Here is a 21,512-nt window from a genome sequence, read left to right on the forward strand (position 1 = left end):
GTGATCCTGGAACCCATCGCCTATTACCTTGATGATGACAGGTCTGAGCTGCTACCAAGAACAAATTGTGAAGTTTATGTCCGTCTTCCATATTTACTGGAATGGCTTTCTCATCTGTAGAGTCATGATTTATTAATAAACGATCACCACCAGAATCAAAAACAGCACAAAGTGGCTCCTGCATTCTTTGAGCTGCTCAGGGAACACCTGTTGTGTCTTTCAAATGTAAATTTATGAAGGATGCATTTCCTTCTCTGCCTATTGATGGACGGACAAATTGAGCAATTAACCTCATCATCCTTAAAACTAAGCTGCTAGGATTGCACAAAATACACATTTAAAATAAGCAGCAGGGCAATGTACATCTCACACTTGGCCTACGTACAGCTAATCTCTTTATGTAAAATAGCCATTAAAATACAGTTCGTACAAAGGACTCATCGCAGAGCTCCTTGTTGAGATCTATGAAAGCAGATGCTTGAAATTCCAGCTCTTTTCTTTGATATTCAACAAAAATGATTAAAAGGTAGATTTGTCCTTCTTTGTGTGACTTTGAAGATTCTAATATTTGTGCAAGCAGTGCCATTTCCACAATCACAAAACACTTACTTTTGGATGTTAGAAAGCCTCAAAGATCAAAGCTAATATGTTGGGTTATTGCTTTGTGGATTTGGGATCCAGACAGGACTCTGGGGCACATTCCAGCAAGTCTGGCCATAATGGTGTATACTGTAAGCGATACACTCCAAAAAAGGAGTTCAGTGCTCTCCTATTAAAAGGCCAACAGGTTTGAATTCAAATCTCACTGAGGCTTTCCCCAGTGGCTCTCTGCAGTTTGGCTTGGAAACGACTTCCAATATTTCATTCGCTCTGCTTGTAGTTCCATTCAGCTCAGCCTCAGCTGGGGACTGCCACACGAGTTATGTGTCGATTCACCAGTTGTTCATCGGCCATGAGGGTGAAACTGTTGAATAAATTCTGAATGCTTGATGAATGAACAGCACTTGATGTAATGTTGCAGAAGTGATGCGCAGTTATAGTCCCTGATTGATTCACACGTGTAAGAGTTTAGAAAAATGTATTTGATTGTTATGTTCTTGTCTATTACTCATCCCGCGAGAATTAGCATTGACCTCAGCGACTCATTCTGGTTACTTTCAGAGCTGTTAACTTTGTGTGTAGGAGGGGTGGAGATGCAGGCCGGATAATGACTACATGAGTGTTTGTATGTGAGAGTGTGTTTATGTGTTTGCGTGGACAAATGCATCACTCTCTTCTACCTCTAATTTATATACTACTTAATGTTTGAACAAAAACTTACTGTGCTTGGATAAAAAATTGGCCACCTCAATCTAGTGATGCTGTTGCATACTGTCATGAGGTGTCTGAGTTACATATATCTACTGTAGTTTTTGTTCCCTGAGCTTTATAGGCCAAATTTATTGTCAAAGTCACTGTCACACATGAAATCCTCAGTTTGATGTATGCTCAAGTTGTGTTAGCTCTTCATCACACACAGCACCGAGTAAAACTCACACGCTCATTTGCAGGTTAAATCCAGATATTATATATTCACTCTCACACACACACATAATGACCACCTGCCTAATATTGTGTAGATCCCCCTTTTGCCGCCAAACCTGACCCATCAAGGCAATGACTCCACTAGAGCTCTGAAGGTGGACTGAGCTATCTGGTACAATACTTTAGCAGCAGATCCTTTAAATGGATAGTTGGGTTTCTTTGAAGTGGGGTTGTATGAGATACTGATCAATAGTAAGTGTACTACATATAGTGGATGCCGGTCAGCACGGCCTCGGTGTTTAGAAACCGGCCGGAGTGCACAGAAGCTAGGCTATATGCCGCTGCAGATATGGTCAAATTCCACACGTAATTTATCCACTTATAAGGACGTCTCACCTAAAAATCAGTAGTCACTTAGTACTTCAGTAAGAAAGCCTCTTTATTTGGCACTACTTTGTGTGGACTTCAACGCTTACGTTTTACTATGCCTGCTGCGTACGGTGTCGGTTCAGCTGTTTGTGTCAGCGGTTTGAAGAAGAGACAACAAATAAAAGATAATACAATATTATGGAAATGACAAAGTGCCGTTCACGGTGGGGACCAGAGGTCATTGCTTTCCTTCATGTAGTACACTAACTATTGACAAGTACCTCATACAACCCCACTTCAAACAAACTGAACTATCCCTAATCCAAGTCCTGCAAGATGCAAGGTGGGGCCTCCCTGGATCGGCCTTGTTTGGACTCGCAACTTACAGGACTAATAGGATCTGCTGCTAATGTATTGGTACCAGATACCACCGCACACCTTCAGCTCGATGGGTCAGGGCTGTTTATGTGGCAAAAGGAGGTCCTACACAATATTGGGCAGGTGGTCATAATGTTTTAAACCTTTAAACTCATGTAATGGCATTCAGGCTTATTTGTAACGGTTTATGAAATGATTGTTTATTGTGATAAAAATCTTGTTGTAAAGTTTTCCAACTTTAAAGTTCCTCTCTGACAAGTCCAAAGTTTTGATAAACAATAGAGTGAGGTTAAACAAGGACAGCGATATAAAATGTAACACTTTTTGTATGTTTCCTCCAAGTTTTGAACATTGGCTGATAAAATGTGTTAAACGCTCCTGCCAACCTGTTACTTACTCACATGTCTTAAAAGCATACAAGTTATTAGCTATTGCACAAAATAAATCTTTTGTAAGTGAGAAATAAAAAATAAAAACTTTAAAGTGCATTTGAAAATGTCACTTTCCTTTGTGTTTGTGAAGCCTTGGCCAATTCTAATGATTGAACCAGTATTTGGAATATACACTCACATAGAGTAGGCAAATGTTAGCCCACGTACAAATGATTTTGAGCCAACTGGCAGACTTTTATTTGTGAAACATTTACAAAACTAAATTTTAGGGATTTTCTTTGGAATGTAAGCTATAACTCTGTATACTAACTCACTGTATAGCATTACCATTACATGTTGATGCATGGTAGTGTAGTCACCAACTAGTGACATCTCTTACCTCTTTGGCACTGCAGTAAATGTGAAATTACCTGCTAGGTATGAATTCAATATGACAATATACTGATCCATTTAATAACTGTTTTTTTCAACTGTGAGTATGAAGAGGTCTTAAAATGTCAGATTGTATTAAAGAGAACTGAGATGCATTTATTGCATTCCTTCATGGTTTAAGAGAGTGGTAGATCTGCTGGTATTTATAGCTCCTTTATCTTAACTAAAGCCCCTTTAACACTTGAACTGGACTCCTCACCGATTCCCGATATTCTCTTGGTGGGCTGATTGTGTGAATGCAAAAGGCTGATTTTTTCATCCTGACTTAATGCAGCCTTTTTCCTGCCAGCCTCCTAGCAGAATGTCCACAAGAAGTCGAGGTAGCCGATGTGTGAACGCAGCAGGTAATAGTCAGGAACAATCACTGCTAACAAGTGGGTGAAGTGATGACGTTTTATATCCTGCGACCGGTGTGAAACCAGAAGATCTACAGATAACAGGATGATTTAAAATGTTCTGAGGGTGAAGAAGAAGGATCATTTACAAGGTGACAACTGCAAAGTGGGGAGATGAAGAGATTTGGGAGCTTCTGGCTGAGAGGGCAGACGGCGAAATTGTTCAAGTATATCCAGTTGCAAGGCAACTCTGGAACATGTCAGGGGCAGACTGTTTTGATATTTTCTGGAAATTGTTGGGCGTTCACGTGTGAAAGGAGCTTAACTGTACTTCACCCACGTTTTTTAGGATTTGAAGTCTAAAGAAATCAGCAACTTTCTTACAAAACAGTATTTTAGAAATTCTTCACTCCTAGAAGAGGGACTAAAAGGAATATGTTATGATTTTACTAACTCTAGCCCATTTGTACATACATGCTCTAAAAGTCAGGATCAGACTTTTATCCAACAGAAGAAAACATGACACTTATTTAAGGCTTTTATTTTGAAAGACGTAAACCCTGCTCTCTGAAAATAAATGTAGTTAACTATACATTTTAATAGAAAACCTAAATATACTGTGACTCTTCATGTGTTGTAATAAAGCAAAAGAATCCACCTCCATGCCTGATGATGGCTTTTCAGCCATGTAATAGGTCCATTTTCAGAGTATCAGCTTGGAGTGTGCTGTTTGGGAACAGCCAGTAGTAAGCAGAGCAAAGGCTAATGGACAGGGGATTGTTCTTGGACTCAATACCTGCTGAAATAATTTAATTTGAAACCCAGTAATCTCAACACCTCATAATGTAATTCAGTGGTAATTTGCGATATATTCAACCCCTGCAGCTAAGTTAAAGTCATTCTCAAGCATATTTGAGAGCTGCACGCTGCTGCACTCAAAGCCTTTTCCCTCACCTTGCAGGTTTTAATCACTCATCTGTTTCAACAGTGGAGAGCATGCAGCTTCACTCAGCAGCGTATGAAAGGAACATTCAGTCATTTCATTAACCTTTTCTGAAGGTTCTGTTATGTTTTCTATTAACATGTTACTAAAACATGCTTCATATTCTCCTTTCCACTTCCCTCACACACATATATATGCACCCAGAACAATCAAAGAGTGTGCCAAGAAAATGCTTAATTTATTTTTTATTGCCAAGTTCTTAACCTGCATTAGATTTTGCAACATCACTGTTATTAAGACATTTCTTACCAGAATAAGGCTGGGACTTCTGCCAGGATAACCTTGATCTGCAGCAGCCATCCTCAAGGAGACTTGCTGAAAAGATGGGCCTGTTTCCAAGCAAACTCTGCCGCAGCATCGTGAACAATCACCCAGCCATATTTCTTTGACAAACTTATCACATAACAATGATGTTGTGAACAGGCACTGTTTTTTAAGTCTTCCTGATGATGCACTCAAGGACACCCTGACTTATGAACAGCAACCTTTTTAATAAAAGAAACATAAAACTCCACATTATCTCCTCAAAGTCATGTTTGTATGATGTCTGTTGTAAGCGGAACAAGGTTGCAGTAGTTTGATGAAAGAGGAAATACTATTAAAGGACACTGAAGATGACATTTTCTGCATGAACAATGCTTTTTCATAGACCTCCCATCACTTTAGCCGTTCGCTTCATTGCCCTCACATAGTCCATTTACACTGAGGTGCACTCATTACAGGTCTTGTGGAAGTAAGTGAACATTGGCAGAGGGTATTAGCTCCTGCTGGTTTGGGGAACTATGCATGAGGAGCACTTAATTCATGAGGCTGATTATGTCAGTATTTAGGCTCATTTTAATTTCCACATAATGAAAAGAATCATGAACCAAATGTTTACTAATAATAATCAGCAGTGCTGTTTTCCATACAACGAAGTATGTGCATATAAATATGTGAGTAACAGACATTGATTCAGTTATACTCCTTACACACGATGTTCAACACACATACAGTGCATGAATCTAGGGGGTTAGGGAATTAATGTTTAGAGGCTTAGCTGTACAAACTGTGTTTGCGGCTAAACTTTCTGCTAAAGGTATTTTTGATTGGCTTGAATCAAATTGCAGTAAATTTCCCCTGTGGAGGATCAATAAAGATTATCTTATGTGAAGCAGTTTTTGCTTAAATGATTTAAAACTGTCCCCTCTGCATCTCTGAGTCTGAAGCATCTTTCACCATATGTACTTTTATTTTAAGACATATTTTACATGAGTGGTGTAAACTCATGTACTACACATTATTGTGAGATGCAAGACATACAACTCTAAATCAGACTCTATGCGTAACATTAACGCACTCTGGACTTTTACATTGTCTGCACTGCACTATTTTTTTGTTTGATACTATAAGAGACTCTTCAATATCCTGCACATCTGTACAGTTTTTAATTACACCTGTTGTACATATTTTGTATTATACGCCTTGTTTTTTGTCTTGTTGCCAATTTTTTATCTTATTCTACTTAAATCTTATTTTAATTCTAGTTCTGTTATAATTGTTCTGCACAAGAACACCAAAACAAATTCCATATATGTGTAAAATTTCTACTTGGCAATAAACCCCGATTCTGATTCTGAAAAGTAAGTATGTGGTCTCAATAGACTTTCGCATCAATGCTTACCCCCCACCGCCAGACTTCTTCCGTGTCAGAGACACCAGGTGTCAGTGGATGGTAAGGTGTGAATAGGAACTACTGGGAGTCAAAGCAGGATGACTTTCCATGACATGGCAGTAACAAACCACACCAGAGTTCAAAAGTCCAGTGTTAAGGCATTGTATTGAAAACTGCAGTTTTTAAAATAGACACTAAAAAACATATGGATTTCCATATGAACTATTCATTTTTTAGTAGTTCTGTCAAAATTGTAAAAAAAACAATGTCGTTCAAACTACTTAAAGGCCGATTGCGCCACAGAAGAGCGTCGGAAGGTTTTCCCAATTCTAAGGCTCCTTCAGATGCGGCCAACAAATGCGTCCTCCTTTTCCCGGGTTGCGTAGGATCCATCGGGTGCATCCTTCGTGGCCCATGATGCATTGTGCGCCAATTCAAATGAAATAGCGGACTTTTACGCGGCTGGCGAATATACTTCAAAATGTAAAAGTTTTTGGTTTCAGCTCACTTGAATAGCCAGCGTTACACATGTTTAACAAAATGAAAGGGCCCTTGAAACAAGTTATCTTCAAAATAATAGGTTTACTTACTCAATGTTAGTTATGCTAGCTAGTGAGCTTGCTAGCTACCTGTTGCAAGGTGACTGGAGCGTTTGCTGACGCAAGGGTAGCAGAGACCGTCTCGTTTCAGTTTGGCTTTAACGGTGTACATAGGCTTTGAATGGAGCATCCTCGGTTGACTGCCCCCTTCGAAGGATGCTGCCCCTGGATCGGGACACAGCTTCTGTCTCTCCAGCCGGGCTGGGATTTGAATTCTCCACCATCATTACCACACGGCACACGGTTGTTGTGTTAGCTCGTTTCAGCCAGCCAGAAGTTAATTATTAACGTTTCATTGTATAAAGTGACGCGTACATTCAAAAATGCTTCAGAACCAAGAGAGTGCGAGCGCGGACATACGAGAACAGCGAGACCGCCGCGGTAGTGCTGATTTTTTTCACATCGAATGTTAATTTTAATGATCAAATATTGAATCAAATAATAACATGCAATATGTCTCAGTGCAAGGATTTACTTGTACTTGTCTATTCACATCCTGTTTTATTTTCACTGATGACTTCCACCAAGACCATTGACAGTTCCACAACTTTTATTACCCTCATTTCTTTCTTATTTTGAAGATGTGACTCCAATACAAACCATATCTTATTTTACTAAATTAGGTTATTAATTCAGTTACATTATTCAAATGATAATTTGTTGGAAGCTGAACTCACAGGTATACTGTACGTATGAGCATATGAGTGGCACCAGCAAACAGCTTGATGTAGACTACCAATTTTCTGACAGCTACAGCTATAAGCCAAGTCATCTCATTTTATGACAAATACCCAAACAGATTGAAACACAGATTATTCTTTTATTTCCATCTCCTGTAAATGTGGCATCTATTTATGAGTCAGAGGGATGATTTTGAGAAGGATCACAGTTTCTGGTTGATGTTGAAAAAGATGAATTCTCAATATTATATATAATAAAAGCTCCAGTTTTGCTGGTTATGAAACAGACTGAAATTAATTCTGATTACTCTGTATGACCTACAGAAGCAAACCAGTCCACAGGGGCCGCCAAAATCGAAACAAACTGAAAGTTTTTAGCAGTAAAATCTGACAAACCTTCCTCCATTGTGTGCCAGCACTGGACAGCAGACAGAAAAGGTTAGCAACTCAAACATCTGGCAATCTAAAGACCTAGATATTTCCCTTCAACAACTGTTGGGACAAAAAAAGAACTAAAAGGAAATTGGTTATCACACCTCAGTCAGCAGGCAGACAGAGCACAACTCCAAATAAATGATAAGCTGATAATGTGTATAGGCAGCTGCTGATAAATGGCTGCTGTCTGGCAGCTTTTGTTGATGTTTCCCAGTATTAAGGGTCTCTGCAATTTAGAGTGGAAAAATATTATTATCATATTTTTGGCTGCTGCTATTTTTCCTCTGGAGTTTTCTAATCTGGCTTCTTCTCCGAGCGAGTAACAATTCTATTTCATTGAGACGCTACTTTTCTTCTTAAACAGCATGATTAGTGACCTAATAGCTGTAACATTTGGCTGTCAGGCCATTAATTATAAGCTACACACCCACTATGTTAAGTATTTAAATGGCTACAGTAGTCTCATTAACTCGAAATACCATGTGGCTCTAATTTGGTGAGAAATAACAACTTCTGCTTTCCTGGCAGTTACTGAAGGCAAACAGACGTCTTTGAGTAAACTGCACTCATCATGTGTCATATGTGAATTCTGACAAGTTAAGTCATCTTACAAACCACATTTGAATCTCCCAACTTTTCTAAATTTAGAGGTTCTTAATAATAGTACAACACTTTACACACTCTTCCCAGGGAAGTGTTTTATCTCCAGTAATGCCCACCTGATGTTATTTCTGGATATGTTTCCTACTTTAGTTTGTGTTAAGGCTCAAATCCTATACCGGGAGACTGTAGGAAGTGAGGCCTTGGAGAAAAAGCTAAGTGAAATAAAAAATATACTCTTAAGCTGCATTTTGTGATAAAGGCATGGTACACTTACCTCTTTTGTATGTGCTCCGAGCGACACACTTTCTGGTTATGGATTTTTTGCAAATAGATTTCTGCTCCGACTCGGGGCGCTCACAGTAATTCATGAAAAGTGTGTTTGTACCTTTCCATAATGGAAGGACTTATTATTACTATTCAAATTCAAGCTATTAAGCTCCACAAATATGCATTCTATTATGTGTGAGTTTTAATGGAGTTAATTTTCATTTCATCATAGTAATTTTCCGTTTCCTGGTGCATTGACATTTAGATTCATCAGAACAATAACAACAACTACCAAGTACCAGCTAGGTGATGTGCACAGAGACACTGCAACATACTATGTAAGAAAGTGTTGGATGATGTCACACTAGCAGAAGCCATTTCACCTGCCAACCAACATGCATCAACTGCTATTGGTCATTAACATTGATTGCACATTGAAAATGCTGTTTAAAGATAAGGGGGGGGGCAACATGACCACACTCAGACTGCACAGCACCAATAGTCTTCTGACCACTCATTCTAACACTAATGAAAAGCCATACAAGTCGACATTATCAACACATACATTCTCACACCAAATTTTGGGGTTAGTACTATTGAATTTCGAAAGGTGGACTGGACGGGGATCGAACCCTGAGCCACAGCTTATGCAAGGATTAGCAGCCCAGAGGAGTAACGGCGATGGGAAATATAACTAAAACAATCACTACAGTCATTGAAGTTTCCATATCTGTGAACGTCTGCTTCGGACCAACACAAGAAGCTGTTTAGCCGTTCCATATCCCTACATGAGGGATCTTGCCATTTTTTTCTTCTTCAGGAACTGTGTGTTTTGGTTAGCGGAAGAGGCAGGACATCGTTACTGCGGCTCCACTAGCCGATCTCTACTGCGCAGTCTCTGGCTCCAAAATATGTGGGGAAAAGCACACTAGTATCAACATAAAGAGACAATTGAGGCTACTTCGCTATTCCTGTAAGTTTGGCTTGTAGTTAAAGAAGTTTGGGACGTGCACACCGGTCTAGTTCCTGTGTTCCTGCTAATGCTGAGTGAACTGACGCAGCGGGGTGCATTTGTCATGTGGCTCTGTGCAATTTGTGGTTCTGTGCAATTTTTGCCCACAAGCAGGTCTTTAGTTTGATTGCTCTGTGTTATCGTCCTAGGCTTAGTGTTTTTTTTGTTTTTTATTCCAACTCAGAATGAACTTTATATCTGTTGGGAACCGAGCTTTCAGTGTTGCTGCCCCCACCCTCTGGAACTCTCTGCCTGCAGAGATCCGCAACGCTGCCTCCCTGGACATTTTCAAAAACACCCTCAAAAGACATCTGTTCACTGCGGCCTTTGGACTGTAATTCACCACCTTCCCCTGTTTTCAGTGCTACCTCTTTCTGCCTATTTGTATGCTTGGTTTGTTCGGTTGTCTGCTCATTATTTACTCTGTAAAGCGGCCTTGGGTCCCTTGAAAGTTATTATTATTATTATTATCAATATCATCAAATTGTTGAATTATTCTCCCCTCAAATCAGTTTCATATACTTGGCTAAAATTAATAAATCAGACAGACTCTTGAATACTCTGGAAATCTGTTTGGATGCCGTTCACATCCTTCCTGATATTACTGTCTGGCAGAACAGTTGATCTCAGTCACATGTGACCGAAGTGTGTCATTATGACTGGAGAGGTGGCAACATGGAGTGGAAATAGAGAATTTGTCGGTTGGGTTAGAGGTTTTTTTTTTTCCTTTTGCTTGAGCCCTTGCCCCCAAAATATCTGTACACATCACTGAGGGCGAGTCTAAAGGGAAGAAAATGAAAGCAATCCTTTTGAGGTTTATGGGTTTAAGACCTCTGAAGATCTCCAGTCACCTCCATTGGATGAGGACACAGGTGATCGTTGGGACTGGGCAGTTGTGTTGTCTTGAATCTCAGTGAGTAATTATTTTTATGCAACTCTCAGATGACGGTTTGCAGTGTAAAACCAGGAGAACTCAAAGTATTAACTGATTATTTAATCTCAGTGTGATTGTTTTGCTGTACCTTGATTTATAGACCCTTATATGTGTTGCTCTCTGCAATTAAGATAAACTGTTCAAATCCTGCAGGGGCTTTAATCAGAGTAAACAGTGGATCAGTGTGTTCAATTACAGTTGGTTTGATGCTGGGCTTTCAAATTAAAGACCGCACATCAGACATTCTGCTCGTCAGGCTGCCTGCAAAGGAACTCAGTCAATTAAAAGGAAATGCATTAATGGAGTCTGTAAGGAACAGCTGATGACAGACGCTAATAACAATGCTCATTCCTTTCTTGTCAGTTATTATTGGCTTTTTACTGCTATAGTCACATTAAACCTGTTTTGTTCATCCTCATACCTGCACTGGTTTATTCACTGCTGGCTATGTATATGCTCGAGAGGCTTTGTTTTATAATGAAGAGAAGGTTCTTACCTATTATCTGTTTGCTGTGCCACATTTTACAGAATTTGGAGTTTGAAATGTGTTGAGGAGGTTAGTAATTAGAACACTGTACTCATTACTCATTAAGGAAATCACCCCATTACTTATGACTACTTACTTAGTAGAAATCATGCTAAACCTGAGCTCTCATCTGTGCTCAGAATTGTCTGACAGTTGTGCCATGGACAGAGGAAATATTGCCTCGACTTTGCAGCCTGATAGAAGCTTTTCAGTTCTCTCAGCGTTTCTGCAGCACGAAAATTAATCTGTGCCTGTGTAGCAGGGATTGAGGCGTTCTCACCATCATCTGAAACAAGTCAAGGCTCAATTCTTTTCTGTTGTTTTTTTTACATCTACATGTGCTTTGACAGCATGCTTTGTCCAGTTTGCTTGCTGTGGACAGCAGATACCGACCTGGACATAACTTATATTTCATGCTGGAATTTGTGAGTGTATGTGATTTAAGCATAAATGAATATCGCTAAACTTCCCACTTTTTTTCATCTTCTGTTGTTTTACATTCTTTTCTTCATAATATTGACTCAGGATTAGAGTTTTTGTACATAAGCTGTATTATCACAGAAAACCCTCTGCCATCTGCAGACTCAAAGCACAATCTTTTGCCCCTCACCTTCTGCTGCTGTTCTACAAAAGCATAATTCATTCCATTCTCCTGCATTGTTTCCTGTGTTTCCTCAACATGTAAACTCTGCATCCAATAGGAACAAACTCTCTTTCACAGCAAAGCCATTACACGCAGGGCACACATCACAGCACTTCACAGCACACAAGCCCAGACACCCCTCGACTTATTCTTCCTCACTCTGCTTCCATGTGGTTGCAGAACCCTGGCCTGTATTACCCAACAAAACACAATGTCCACTGCCATTTGCTTATGTGTAGTATATGTGTATTAATGTGGATGTATGGGATGTCCTCACTTACGTTGTTTCAGTGTATTTATGAACCATGTACTAATGTAAGGCTCTGTACAGACTACGGTAAGAAATGTCTTTGGAAAGGGACAATAAAGACTGATAAAGTCCCAACTTTCCAGAAGCATTTACAGTACAGATATTGGTAATAGCTTGTATGTGGCTTCATTTAAATAAGCCAGTTCAAGCTAATGTACAAATGTAGCCTTAGCCCAGATGTACAATATAGTGAAGCTATGTTGAGCATTGGATCTACGTATTCATATATACATATATAGTAGCACAGTAGGCTATTATTTTATTAAAAAATCTCAATTTCAGCCATTGAGTCTAAACAAAGATGGATGACAGGACTCCACCTCCTCTCATTGTACAAAAGTGAAACAAAAATATAGCTGCGGTCTGACGCTGATGATGTCACTTGGAGCCAGCAGTACAGATCGGCTGGTGGAGTGGCATTTACTATATCGCGCTTTTCTAGTCTTCTGACCACTCAAAGCGCTTTACTCAACATGTCAGCATTCACCCTTTCACACACACATTCACACACTCATTTAGTGCCATACTAGGTCATTAATCAGCTAATCATTCGCTCACATTTACTTTGCCCAAGGACACTTCAGCATGATCTACCTTCTGATTAGAGGGCGTCTGACTCTTTCTCTGAGCCATAGCGACCCCTTAGTTTTAACACAAGTTATGTCTCCTCTTGTCGTTCCTCCTCTACTCTGCTTCACTGGTACAAAACGCTGCAGGAACCGCAATTGTCAATAGAAGCCCTTTTTACTCTGCCAGTTCAAGGCGGGATTATTACATCTCTGTTACGTTTCGTCTTCTATGTGGAATGGTGGTCGTTCCGCCTCTGAGCTGGCATCGGAGGTAGTGACAGAGGCGAAACAGAAGCAAAACAGCTTCTGTGTAAACTGCAGAGCCGGCAGGGTGGAACAGCGCTGTGTGTGTGTATTTGAAGCACTCGCTGTTTGTTTACACCTCACGCATGTTTTGCTTCTGCAACGCCGGGACGCTATTTAAAAAAAAGGCTAGACATGTCAATCATGATGTTTCCCTCCCTTTTTGAAGCATCAAATAAATAATTCAAACTAAACTTGTCAGAAAGATGAAACTTGGACATAAATCTGCATGATAATAACTTACTCTAATGACAGACACCATGTTTCCCAAAAAATTATTTGACGTGTATTTAGATTTTATAGTTTGACTCATGTCCCATTTGTTAACATGGAGGAGGGGGGCTTTATGACCTATACTGCAGCCAGTCAGCAGGGGGCAATAGAGATGTTTTGCTCTCACTTTTGGGGAGCTGTCATGTCGTCCATCTTTTTATACAGTCTATGATTTCAACCAAACAAAAATGCCACTAAAATCCCTCTCCTTAAAATGAGTTCTCTTATTGTTACTTGGATGATTATGCAAGATTATGTGCTGCAAAACGAGTTTGGCCAATCAGAGTCGAGTAACTTGAAATCTCCAGTGCCCATACACTGATAATGGAGTTTCAGTGAAGTGGAAAATGTCTTGTATCAAGCAATTAAAGTTTTTAAGTGAAAAGTATCCTTAGATTCTGGCTTTTTTTTTTAATGAATGAGAAGGAGTAGATGTAATTAAAATGAGAATGTATAATGTTCTGTTGCTTTGAAGTTAAATAGCAAACATTTACACACTGCTAAATGTGTGTTTGAGGCCCTACTGTGTTTTAAAACCACATCATCCAACACTAGATATCGCCGAATGTGATTCGTGAAGAGTGAGGTGATAGAAAACATCCACATGTATGCAACATAAGCATATCTATCATTTAGAGATGTTAGTAGTTGAATATTTAACCTAATTTTTCTGGACAAATCCAATGTTTACCTCGATGACTAAGCAGTAAGTTACTCACTTTCTGTCACCTACTAACACCTACACCTGCTGTAGCCATATTTACATGTAGTTAAGCGTATTGACTGCGAATAAACCACACAAACAAACACAGAGAAGATGCACCACCTCTGCCCTGTGTGAATTTGGCGAGCGCTTGAACCAGTTCCATCAAATCCCGTCCTCGGCGGGGCATCTTGCGAGCTAATACTTCTATCTGCATGAAGCAGGTAGAGAGAGCTGTCGGTGACATGGTGTGCGTGTGATTGTGTGGTGAAACCCCAGCTGCGACACGCATGAAGTGATCCAGTCAAGCTTGAAACGAGGACACAGGTCAATGAGTGAGAACAGTGAACTGCTGCAAAGTGGACATGACAGCAGTTTAGCCCACTCAGAGTGATGGGATGATATCACCCTTGTGAAATGCAGGTCAGTGAGTATGAGGCTCTTAAAATTAGACACACTTAAGTAATTAGCTAAAAAGGGACAGTGGAATATTAAATAGATAAAGGGGAAAGTTTTGTTTTGACTTTAGTTTAAAATATCGCCCGATGCCGTCGCTGTTCCTTCTCCTTCATGTTTTAGTGCAGGTAGCTTTTCCCTCCCAGACTGGTACAATTCGTCTTCACTTTTACTTATGTTCGACATTTGTTTCAGATTTAATTTCAACGGGAAACAAAAACAGCATTTCATCACTTCAGATGGAGCACTTCAGTCTTACCTCCGCCTAACTTTGTCATTTACCTCCACCCGGCAAATTTAGATGGATACAGCCGATGAAAATAGAAAAACAGACAAATAGAGCCCCAAATGAATGAGAGCCGCTGTGCCCTCTTATGGTGCGACAGTTAGTCATCTATTTTGCATCTTTCCAGAGCTGTCAGTCACACTATCGACTTTCTCGCAGCTCTCCTCCTTCACAACAACACTTGGCAGCTTGATGTCCTGCCCGGGCCAAAGTGTTTGTGTTTCAGAGATTGTACTCCACGTGACAGATGCAAGCTTCCCTGTTCTCGTAACCGGAGCGAGAGAGAGATAGACAGAGAGAGGGGATGAATGTCAGAGGGTTGACACTCCTCAGTATGTGGATGCCTACGTGTGTGATTGCAACATACGTGTGCTGGTCTCGGGGTGTTTTCTTGCGTGCAGAAGTGTTAGAGCTATGAGTCAGAGATGCTGGTGGATTAAATTAAACATCTTAATCTGTGAACGCTGATGAAACATTTTTAACGTGTGTCCTTATTTTCTACACAACCTAAAGGCTGAATGCATTGGCTGATTCTGCAGATAATGCAGCCTATTACTGAATGAGGGGGTTCTTATCTCTTATCAACTCATCCATAAAGCACAGATAATTAAAACAGAATATAATGTGCCCCAAAGTAAAGTATAAAGTTGTTGTGTAATTTTAAACAATGTGGCTATCAGTCAGTAAATGAAGCTGTTTTCCCTGTGTGCCGATTCATGCAAGGGCACTGCATTTTGTTCTAAGTAAAGCAGAGAGAGCAGCCTCGCACCGGCTCACTGGAGCTTATCTTCAGATGGCCTTGAACAGAAAGCCTGTGGTTTAGAACATTTCAAGACAAAAGCAGATGATTTCTTTGTTGCACATAATGACAGGCTGACACCGTTAACGCATGCCGTCAATCACTCCGTATACATTTATGCATGCTTGGACGCACGATCCCAAAACACGCCCTTCAGTGTCTATACTGTATCTAAATATACATGTGTGCACAGACACTGAAAAAGAACGATTTCAGTTGCACAGCAGAGAATCCTGCAGTGCAGCCACATAGAGAACAGAATGCAGCAGTAATTATCAGCCATCTATCTGAGAAATGTAATCTGCATATTAAGCACGAGGTTTTCTTCCAAATTCATTCAAGGCTAAACGGGAAGGAGTATCGAATTGCATCATAACACAGAGAGGAGCAATGTTATTGTCTCTTAAGATTCAAATCACAGGTATGAAGAAACAAATATTCGTCAACGAGCCACTTCACAATAGCAAAGCAATTGGTTGTGGAATAGCTGTAAAATCATTTGTACTTTTGAATTTGTTTTGCAGCCAATGGAACATAATGAACTGTTCCCGAGTCCTCTCAAAAAACGGAGTTATTAAAGTGTGGAAGGAAGTTGTTTTTCTTTACGGAGGCTGAAAATTAATTATAAGACCTTTGCTAACAGGAAGCAAATGCTGTTTTAAACACCAGGTCTTGCACCGTTTAGTAGCTGCAGCAAACAAGAGTTTATTCTCTACAAACACAAAGATATGAACATAATTTGCAGTTAACCCCTTTAATATCGCCATATTTTTAATTACATTAATTACAATTTTTTTTTTTTACAGAAATCAACTTAAAAGTGCAAAATAAATGCATCTACTGTAGGCTCATCAAGTTTCAAGCATGTAAATCTAACTTTAGCTGGAATTAACCAAGTCAGCGGTTACATACAGTGCAAATATGAACTACACTACTACTGCAAGCACATAATAGGAAACCTGTGTCCTTCAAAATAAATAAAATAAAAGCGCACCATAGACACAACTTTTTTTTTTGAAAGCATACCCGCGACCCACTGAAAACAGCTCCACTACCCACTTTTGGGTCCCAACCCACCAGTTGTGAACCACTGACCCAGACCACAATGTGGTATAGGTCTCCACTTCTGTAAGTCGTTTTTAAGAAGCAATAACAATACTATGCTCAATGTTGCAGCAATGAAAATCACGACATACCTTTAACATCATGTCAGCTTTGTGAATTTTAGACCTGTGAGCCAAATTATGGGAACTTTTAGTGTGTGATGTCACCGACGTCCTTAAACTTCAATCCTGATCTGGCGGATATTAACAGGTTAAAGAAATAAAACATATAAACACAATGCTTTGGTTTTTTTTAATTATTATTATTATCATTACTTTTAAGATTATTTTTTTGGCTTTTGCCTTTATTGATAGGACAGGAAATGTAGGGAGAGAGTGGGGGATGACATGCACCAAATGATCGGCAGACCGGGATTCGAGTCTGCGATCAGCGTTTTGAGGACTGAAGCCTCTGTACATCGGGTGCCATGCTCTACCAACTGAGCTAAACCATCGCCCCGCTGCTATGGGTTTCAAATAATGTAAATGTCATACAGAGTAAAAAGTATTAAGTAGCAGTTAAACCTTCAAACTAAGCAAATAGGTGACTCAGTCAGGCTCAAGGATGGCCAGTGCCCACACCTCGAATAAAGTAGTGAAACACTCACCATATGCCTCTGCACTGCTCTGTGTGACTCTCACCTACATTTATACTTCATAAGGTGCTTATGAAAATGATACAACACCTAGATTTAGCATCTTATCATATATCATACTTGTAGTGCATGAACATACTGTTCACTCAGTTTTTTTTTGTGAAGAAGTGGCTTTGGAAGTTCTGTGGTAAATTCTATTAGCAGCCCCTTTGCCATGTGTTAAGGTTAACTGAAGTGAAATCACTTATCTCAGTCAGCTGACATCCAGCCTCGCCCACCCGCCTACCCCCGGAACCTGTCTCCTGGGAATGCTTCAGTCTCAGTAGAAACCTGACAGTCAGGGTTTGGCTGCCTCTGCTCTATCACCACATTAAGAAAAAGTACTGTACTTCTTGTGTTTCTATAGCAACAGTTCTCACTCATGTCTTCAGGATACTGAGCAATGCGGAGAGTGTGAAGGGGAACTGCAATGACAGTCATACCTGAGCATTAATCATAGTGGCTGCTGGGAAATTAATAGTTGACAAATAAACATAAATTCTCAGTATCGTAAGGGACACTATTTTGGCATGAAGCTGAATTTTCCTGTCTGATGTTTTGACTTTGAAAATAAGGACGTTCATGTTAATGATTCCAAAAAAGTTCTGCACCAAATTTTAATCTTGTTGAATTTGACTGTCATCTTTTATTAAAAGAAACTCTAGTTGATATTTTTAATAATAAAGCCAATAAACCAGGTCACTAGACTTAACCCTGATTGGAAAAGCAGATGTCTCATCAGCTTGAAGAAGAGCAACAGCTCGCAGAATGAAGGGAATTTATATTCAACCAGGCATGCAAACATGAGCTTCTGAAAAAGCGTTCATTGCATCTGCAGTGATTTCTCGGGTTGTGTAAGTGTACTCGTCCTTGGCTGTACTTTGTTGCTTTTAAGTAAGTCCTTTTTCAATCGTCAATCTTCCGTCCCTCCCTGTTTCTCTCTCTCTCTCTCTTACTTACAATGTCTCTCCTTCCTTCCTTCTCACTCTCTCTTTCCCAGGTGCTGAGTGAGCAACAGAGGTGATGTGATGGCAGAGCAAGCAGGCAGGATGGATCAGAGCAGACAGTCTGCTGCACACTGAACCAACTGGATGCCACAGCCTAGATTCTAGACAGGTAGGACTGAACTGCTGTTTTTTTTACTTAGAGTTTTAGCAAACTTTTGTGGGCAGGATACATTTTTTTTCTAAGCATTGCCAACACTTAAGTATTTGAAGACCTTGAACACAGTTTTTAAAGTGAGTTATCTTTTAAAGCACGTTTGAATTAAAACATTATTTTCATCCATTTTGAGTGTTTTATGTATAAGTGCAGAAAGCAAAATTATTTGCAACAAATGTAAGAAAAGAAATGAAGAGGGGAAGAATAACACTTTGCTCCAATCATGTGAATATTATAGCCCTAATATGTGGACCAACTTAAATAAATCATGCCTGATTTATAACCAAATTAAACAAAAATGGTTTGTCCTCTTCTGAAATGCAATTTAGCTCAGCCCTTCCTGTGTAATCCACCACTCTCTTTCCTTTCTTCTTGCAGAATGGATTTCCTCAATTACACAGAGGGGGTATTTGCCACCAACAGCAGTGGTAATGACTCACTGGAGACCACTAAACTCCCTTCCAAAAAAGTCCTGCTCACGGTGACCCTGTCTGTAGTGGCCATCCTGACCACATTCTTCAACTGCCTGGTGATCACAGCTATCGCAGTCACCCGCAAGTTGCACCACCCGGCCAACTACCTCATCTGCTCATTGGCAGTGACCGACCTGCTGGTGGCTGTGCTGGTAATGCCCTTCAGTATCATGTATCTCCAGAAAGAGACCTGGGTCATGGGCCAGGTGATGTGTACCATCTGGTTAAGTGTGGATATCACTTGTTGCACATGCTCCATCCTACACCTCGCTGCGATCGCCATTGACCGCTACAGGGCCATTACTGATGCGGTAGAGTACTCTCGTAAACGCACGGGGGCCAGGGCTGGGGCCATGGTGGCCGTGGTTTGGTTCCTGTCCATTCTCATCTCGCTTCCTCCTTTACTGTGGCGGCACTACAGCGAGGATGGAGAGCTGGAAGACCAGTGCATCATCATCCACCATCATTTGGCCTTCACCTTGTACTCCACCTTCGGAGCGTTCTACATCCCCCTGCTGCTCATCCTCATCCTCTACTACAAAATCTACAAGGCCGCTCAGACGCTTTACATGCGAAGGGAGGCCAGCAGGGCCAGCCGTCACTCGTGCATGACCAACGGGAGCATGATCCCATCGACTTGCCCTGCTGGGGACGGCGACATGGATGGGGGTCCTCGGAGTCCAGAGCCCGTAAGCCCACCAGAGAAATCTTTCTCTGAACCCTCAACTGAGGAACCACCAAGGGAGCGGGTGCGAAAATCTGTTAAGGCTTTCAAGCGCAAGTCACGCCGGCATGAGTCTCGAAGTGAATCACGGCGGAGTCAGTTTTACCAAGGACCACGGATCTCAGGCTCACGGGAGCGCAAAGCGGCATCCACATTGGGTTTGATAATAGGAGCCTTTGTCATCTGTTGGCTGCCGTTTTTTGTCAAGGAGGTGATCGTCAACACCTGCGGTTCTTGCAGTACTTCAGTAGAGATGGCCGACTTTCTGACATGGTTGGGCTACCTCAACTCCCTGATCAACCCCCTCATCTACACCATATTCAATGAAGACTTCAAAAAAGCTTTCCAAAGACTTGTAAGGTGCAGTCATTACCTCTGATGGCTACAATCATGCATGATCTTACCCATACACAACCACACATGTGTAACTGGGAAAGGACAAAGTAAAGACTAGAGGTCAGAGAATACTGACTGAATACCGACTCAATGACCATTTCCAGAAGCTCCACCACGCCAACAGCCTCAATGGCACCAGCTCTGCAGTGAGCTTTGCAGCAAGGTTCCACGTTAAAATCCTAATCCTGCCATTACTAGACCGGCCTGGGATTTCCCTGATGCTAATTGATGTGTTTTTGAAGGGACACTGACATGTTGGTTTTTAGAAAATGGGCCATCACTGACCTTTTCAGGCCAATTTAAAGGTCTTGAAATAGCTCACCATTATGTCTGTTCCATCTAATGACCTCCTTTCTATCTAGTCCACCCTGATAGCTAAAATAGAGAATATGTGTAAAATACCACAGCCAACCAAGTTGTGACAGCCTGTGGCCCTGATGTTATGGAGGGACTTTTATCAGATGGACTTTCGCAGTGATTGTTAACAGATATAGTGGTTGAATTCTTATTGAGCCACACTAAACATTCCAAATCATATGACATATGAATTTGTAGATTGTTGAGCCTGTTTCTCAGACTGCTTTCCATAAATTTCGTAACACTGAATTTACACACCATTTTTTAAACATAAGGATTAACAGATAAGAATTCCTCCAATGTAAAGATAATGTTTTATGATCAATGACCAAATGCTACCATTTATAACACGTAATGATTTATGACAATCATTGGGGGACCACAAATAAAAATAGAGCTTGTTTGAACTTTCATTATAAAAGCTTCACTTTTGGATAAGGCTTAAGGTATTAGGGATAAAGGTTCAATAAGACACTGCCACTTTAACTGATGTTTTTGCACAACCTTTTACGTTCCTTTTTTCTTACCATATTTAATTATGTATCTATTGTGAAGCCATTAAGCAGGCCATCCCATCTCACTTCCATGCCATCGCCAGCATTAGGTTAATGAATGTGAAAACCACTGCTGGAGAAATCCTCATTACATTTATCCCACCCACTTTCAGTACTTGAAATAGAACGACTATTCCTTTACTGCCTCCAAGAGGGCACACGATATGTTGATGGAAATGTTGTGGATGAGTCAAGTGTGAGGGTGTACTGTATCCCAGAGAGATAATCCAACGTGTGTAATATACTTACATACATCACTGACAGTATGACGAGTATTTGTATACTGTTCCTTTCTTTGTCTCTCACTGTCTCAATAATCAATAATAAACAGTCCATATATGAATCATGTTGCCCTGTTTTTCTCTGACTTGACTGATGTGGTAAGTAAGTAACAGTGACATACATGAATAGAGTAAATATGTTATGTGTATGGAGAGAATAGTGGCAGGAATAACAGACATCATAACTTATAGTTATTCTGTATTTGCAAATGAATGTTGATATTATATACTGCATATATCCATCTTTTAGTTTGGTGTTCAATGTGAACAGACAGAATGTTTTACAGAATCTGATATAATGGTGCCACCTTGTGGCTAGCAAAAAGATTGCAGATGTCACAAA

General features: G+C 40.4%; 1 protein-coding gene across 1 annotated transcript in view; it reads left to right on the plus strand.

Annotated features, from left to right (window-relative positions):
* htr1fa (5-hydroxytryptamine (serotonin) receptor 1Fa) overlaps positions 1-21,234 on the plus strand; it is a 29,065-nt gene extending 7,831 nt beyond the window's left edge. The window contains exons 2-3 of the mRNA XM_069663065.1: positions 18,224-18,339; positions 18,763-21,234. Of these exons, the coding sequence (XP_069519166.1) occupies positions 18,764-19,960 (1,197 nt within the window). The 5' untranslated portion in view covers positions 18,224-18,339; position 18,763 and the 3' untranslated portion in view covers positions 19,961-21,234. The remainder of the gene's footprint in view (positions 1-18,223; positions 18,340-18,762) is intronic.
* The last annotated feature ends 278 nt before the right edge of the window (positions 21,235-21,512 follow it).

The sequence above is a fragment of the Semicossyphus pulcher genome, unplaced genomic scaffold (assembly GCF_022749685.1).
Source record: "Semicossyphus pulcher isolate SPU_LCO1_2020_fin unplaced genomic scaffold, fSemPul1.0.p SCAF_15, whole genome shotgun sequence".
Lineage (NCBI taxonomy): Eukaryota > Metazoa > Chordata > Actinopteri > Labriformes > Labridae > Semicossyphus > Semicossyphus pulcher.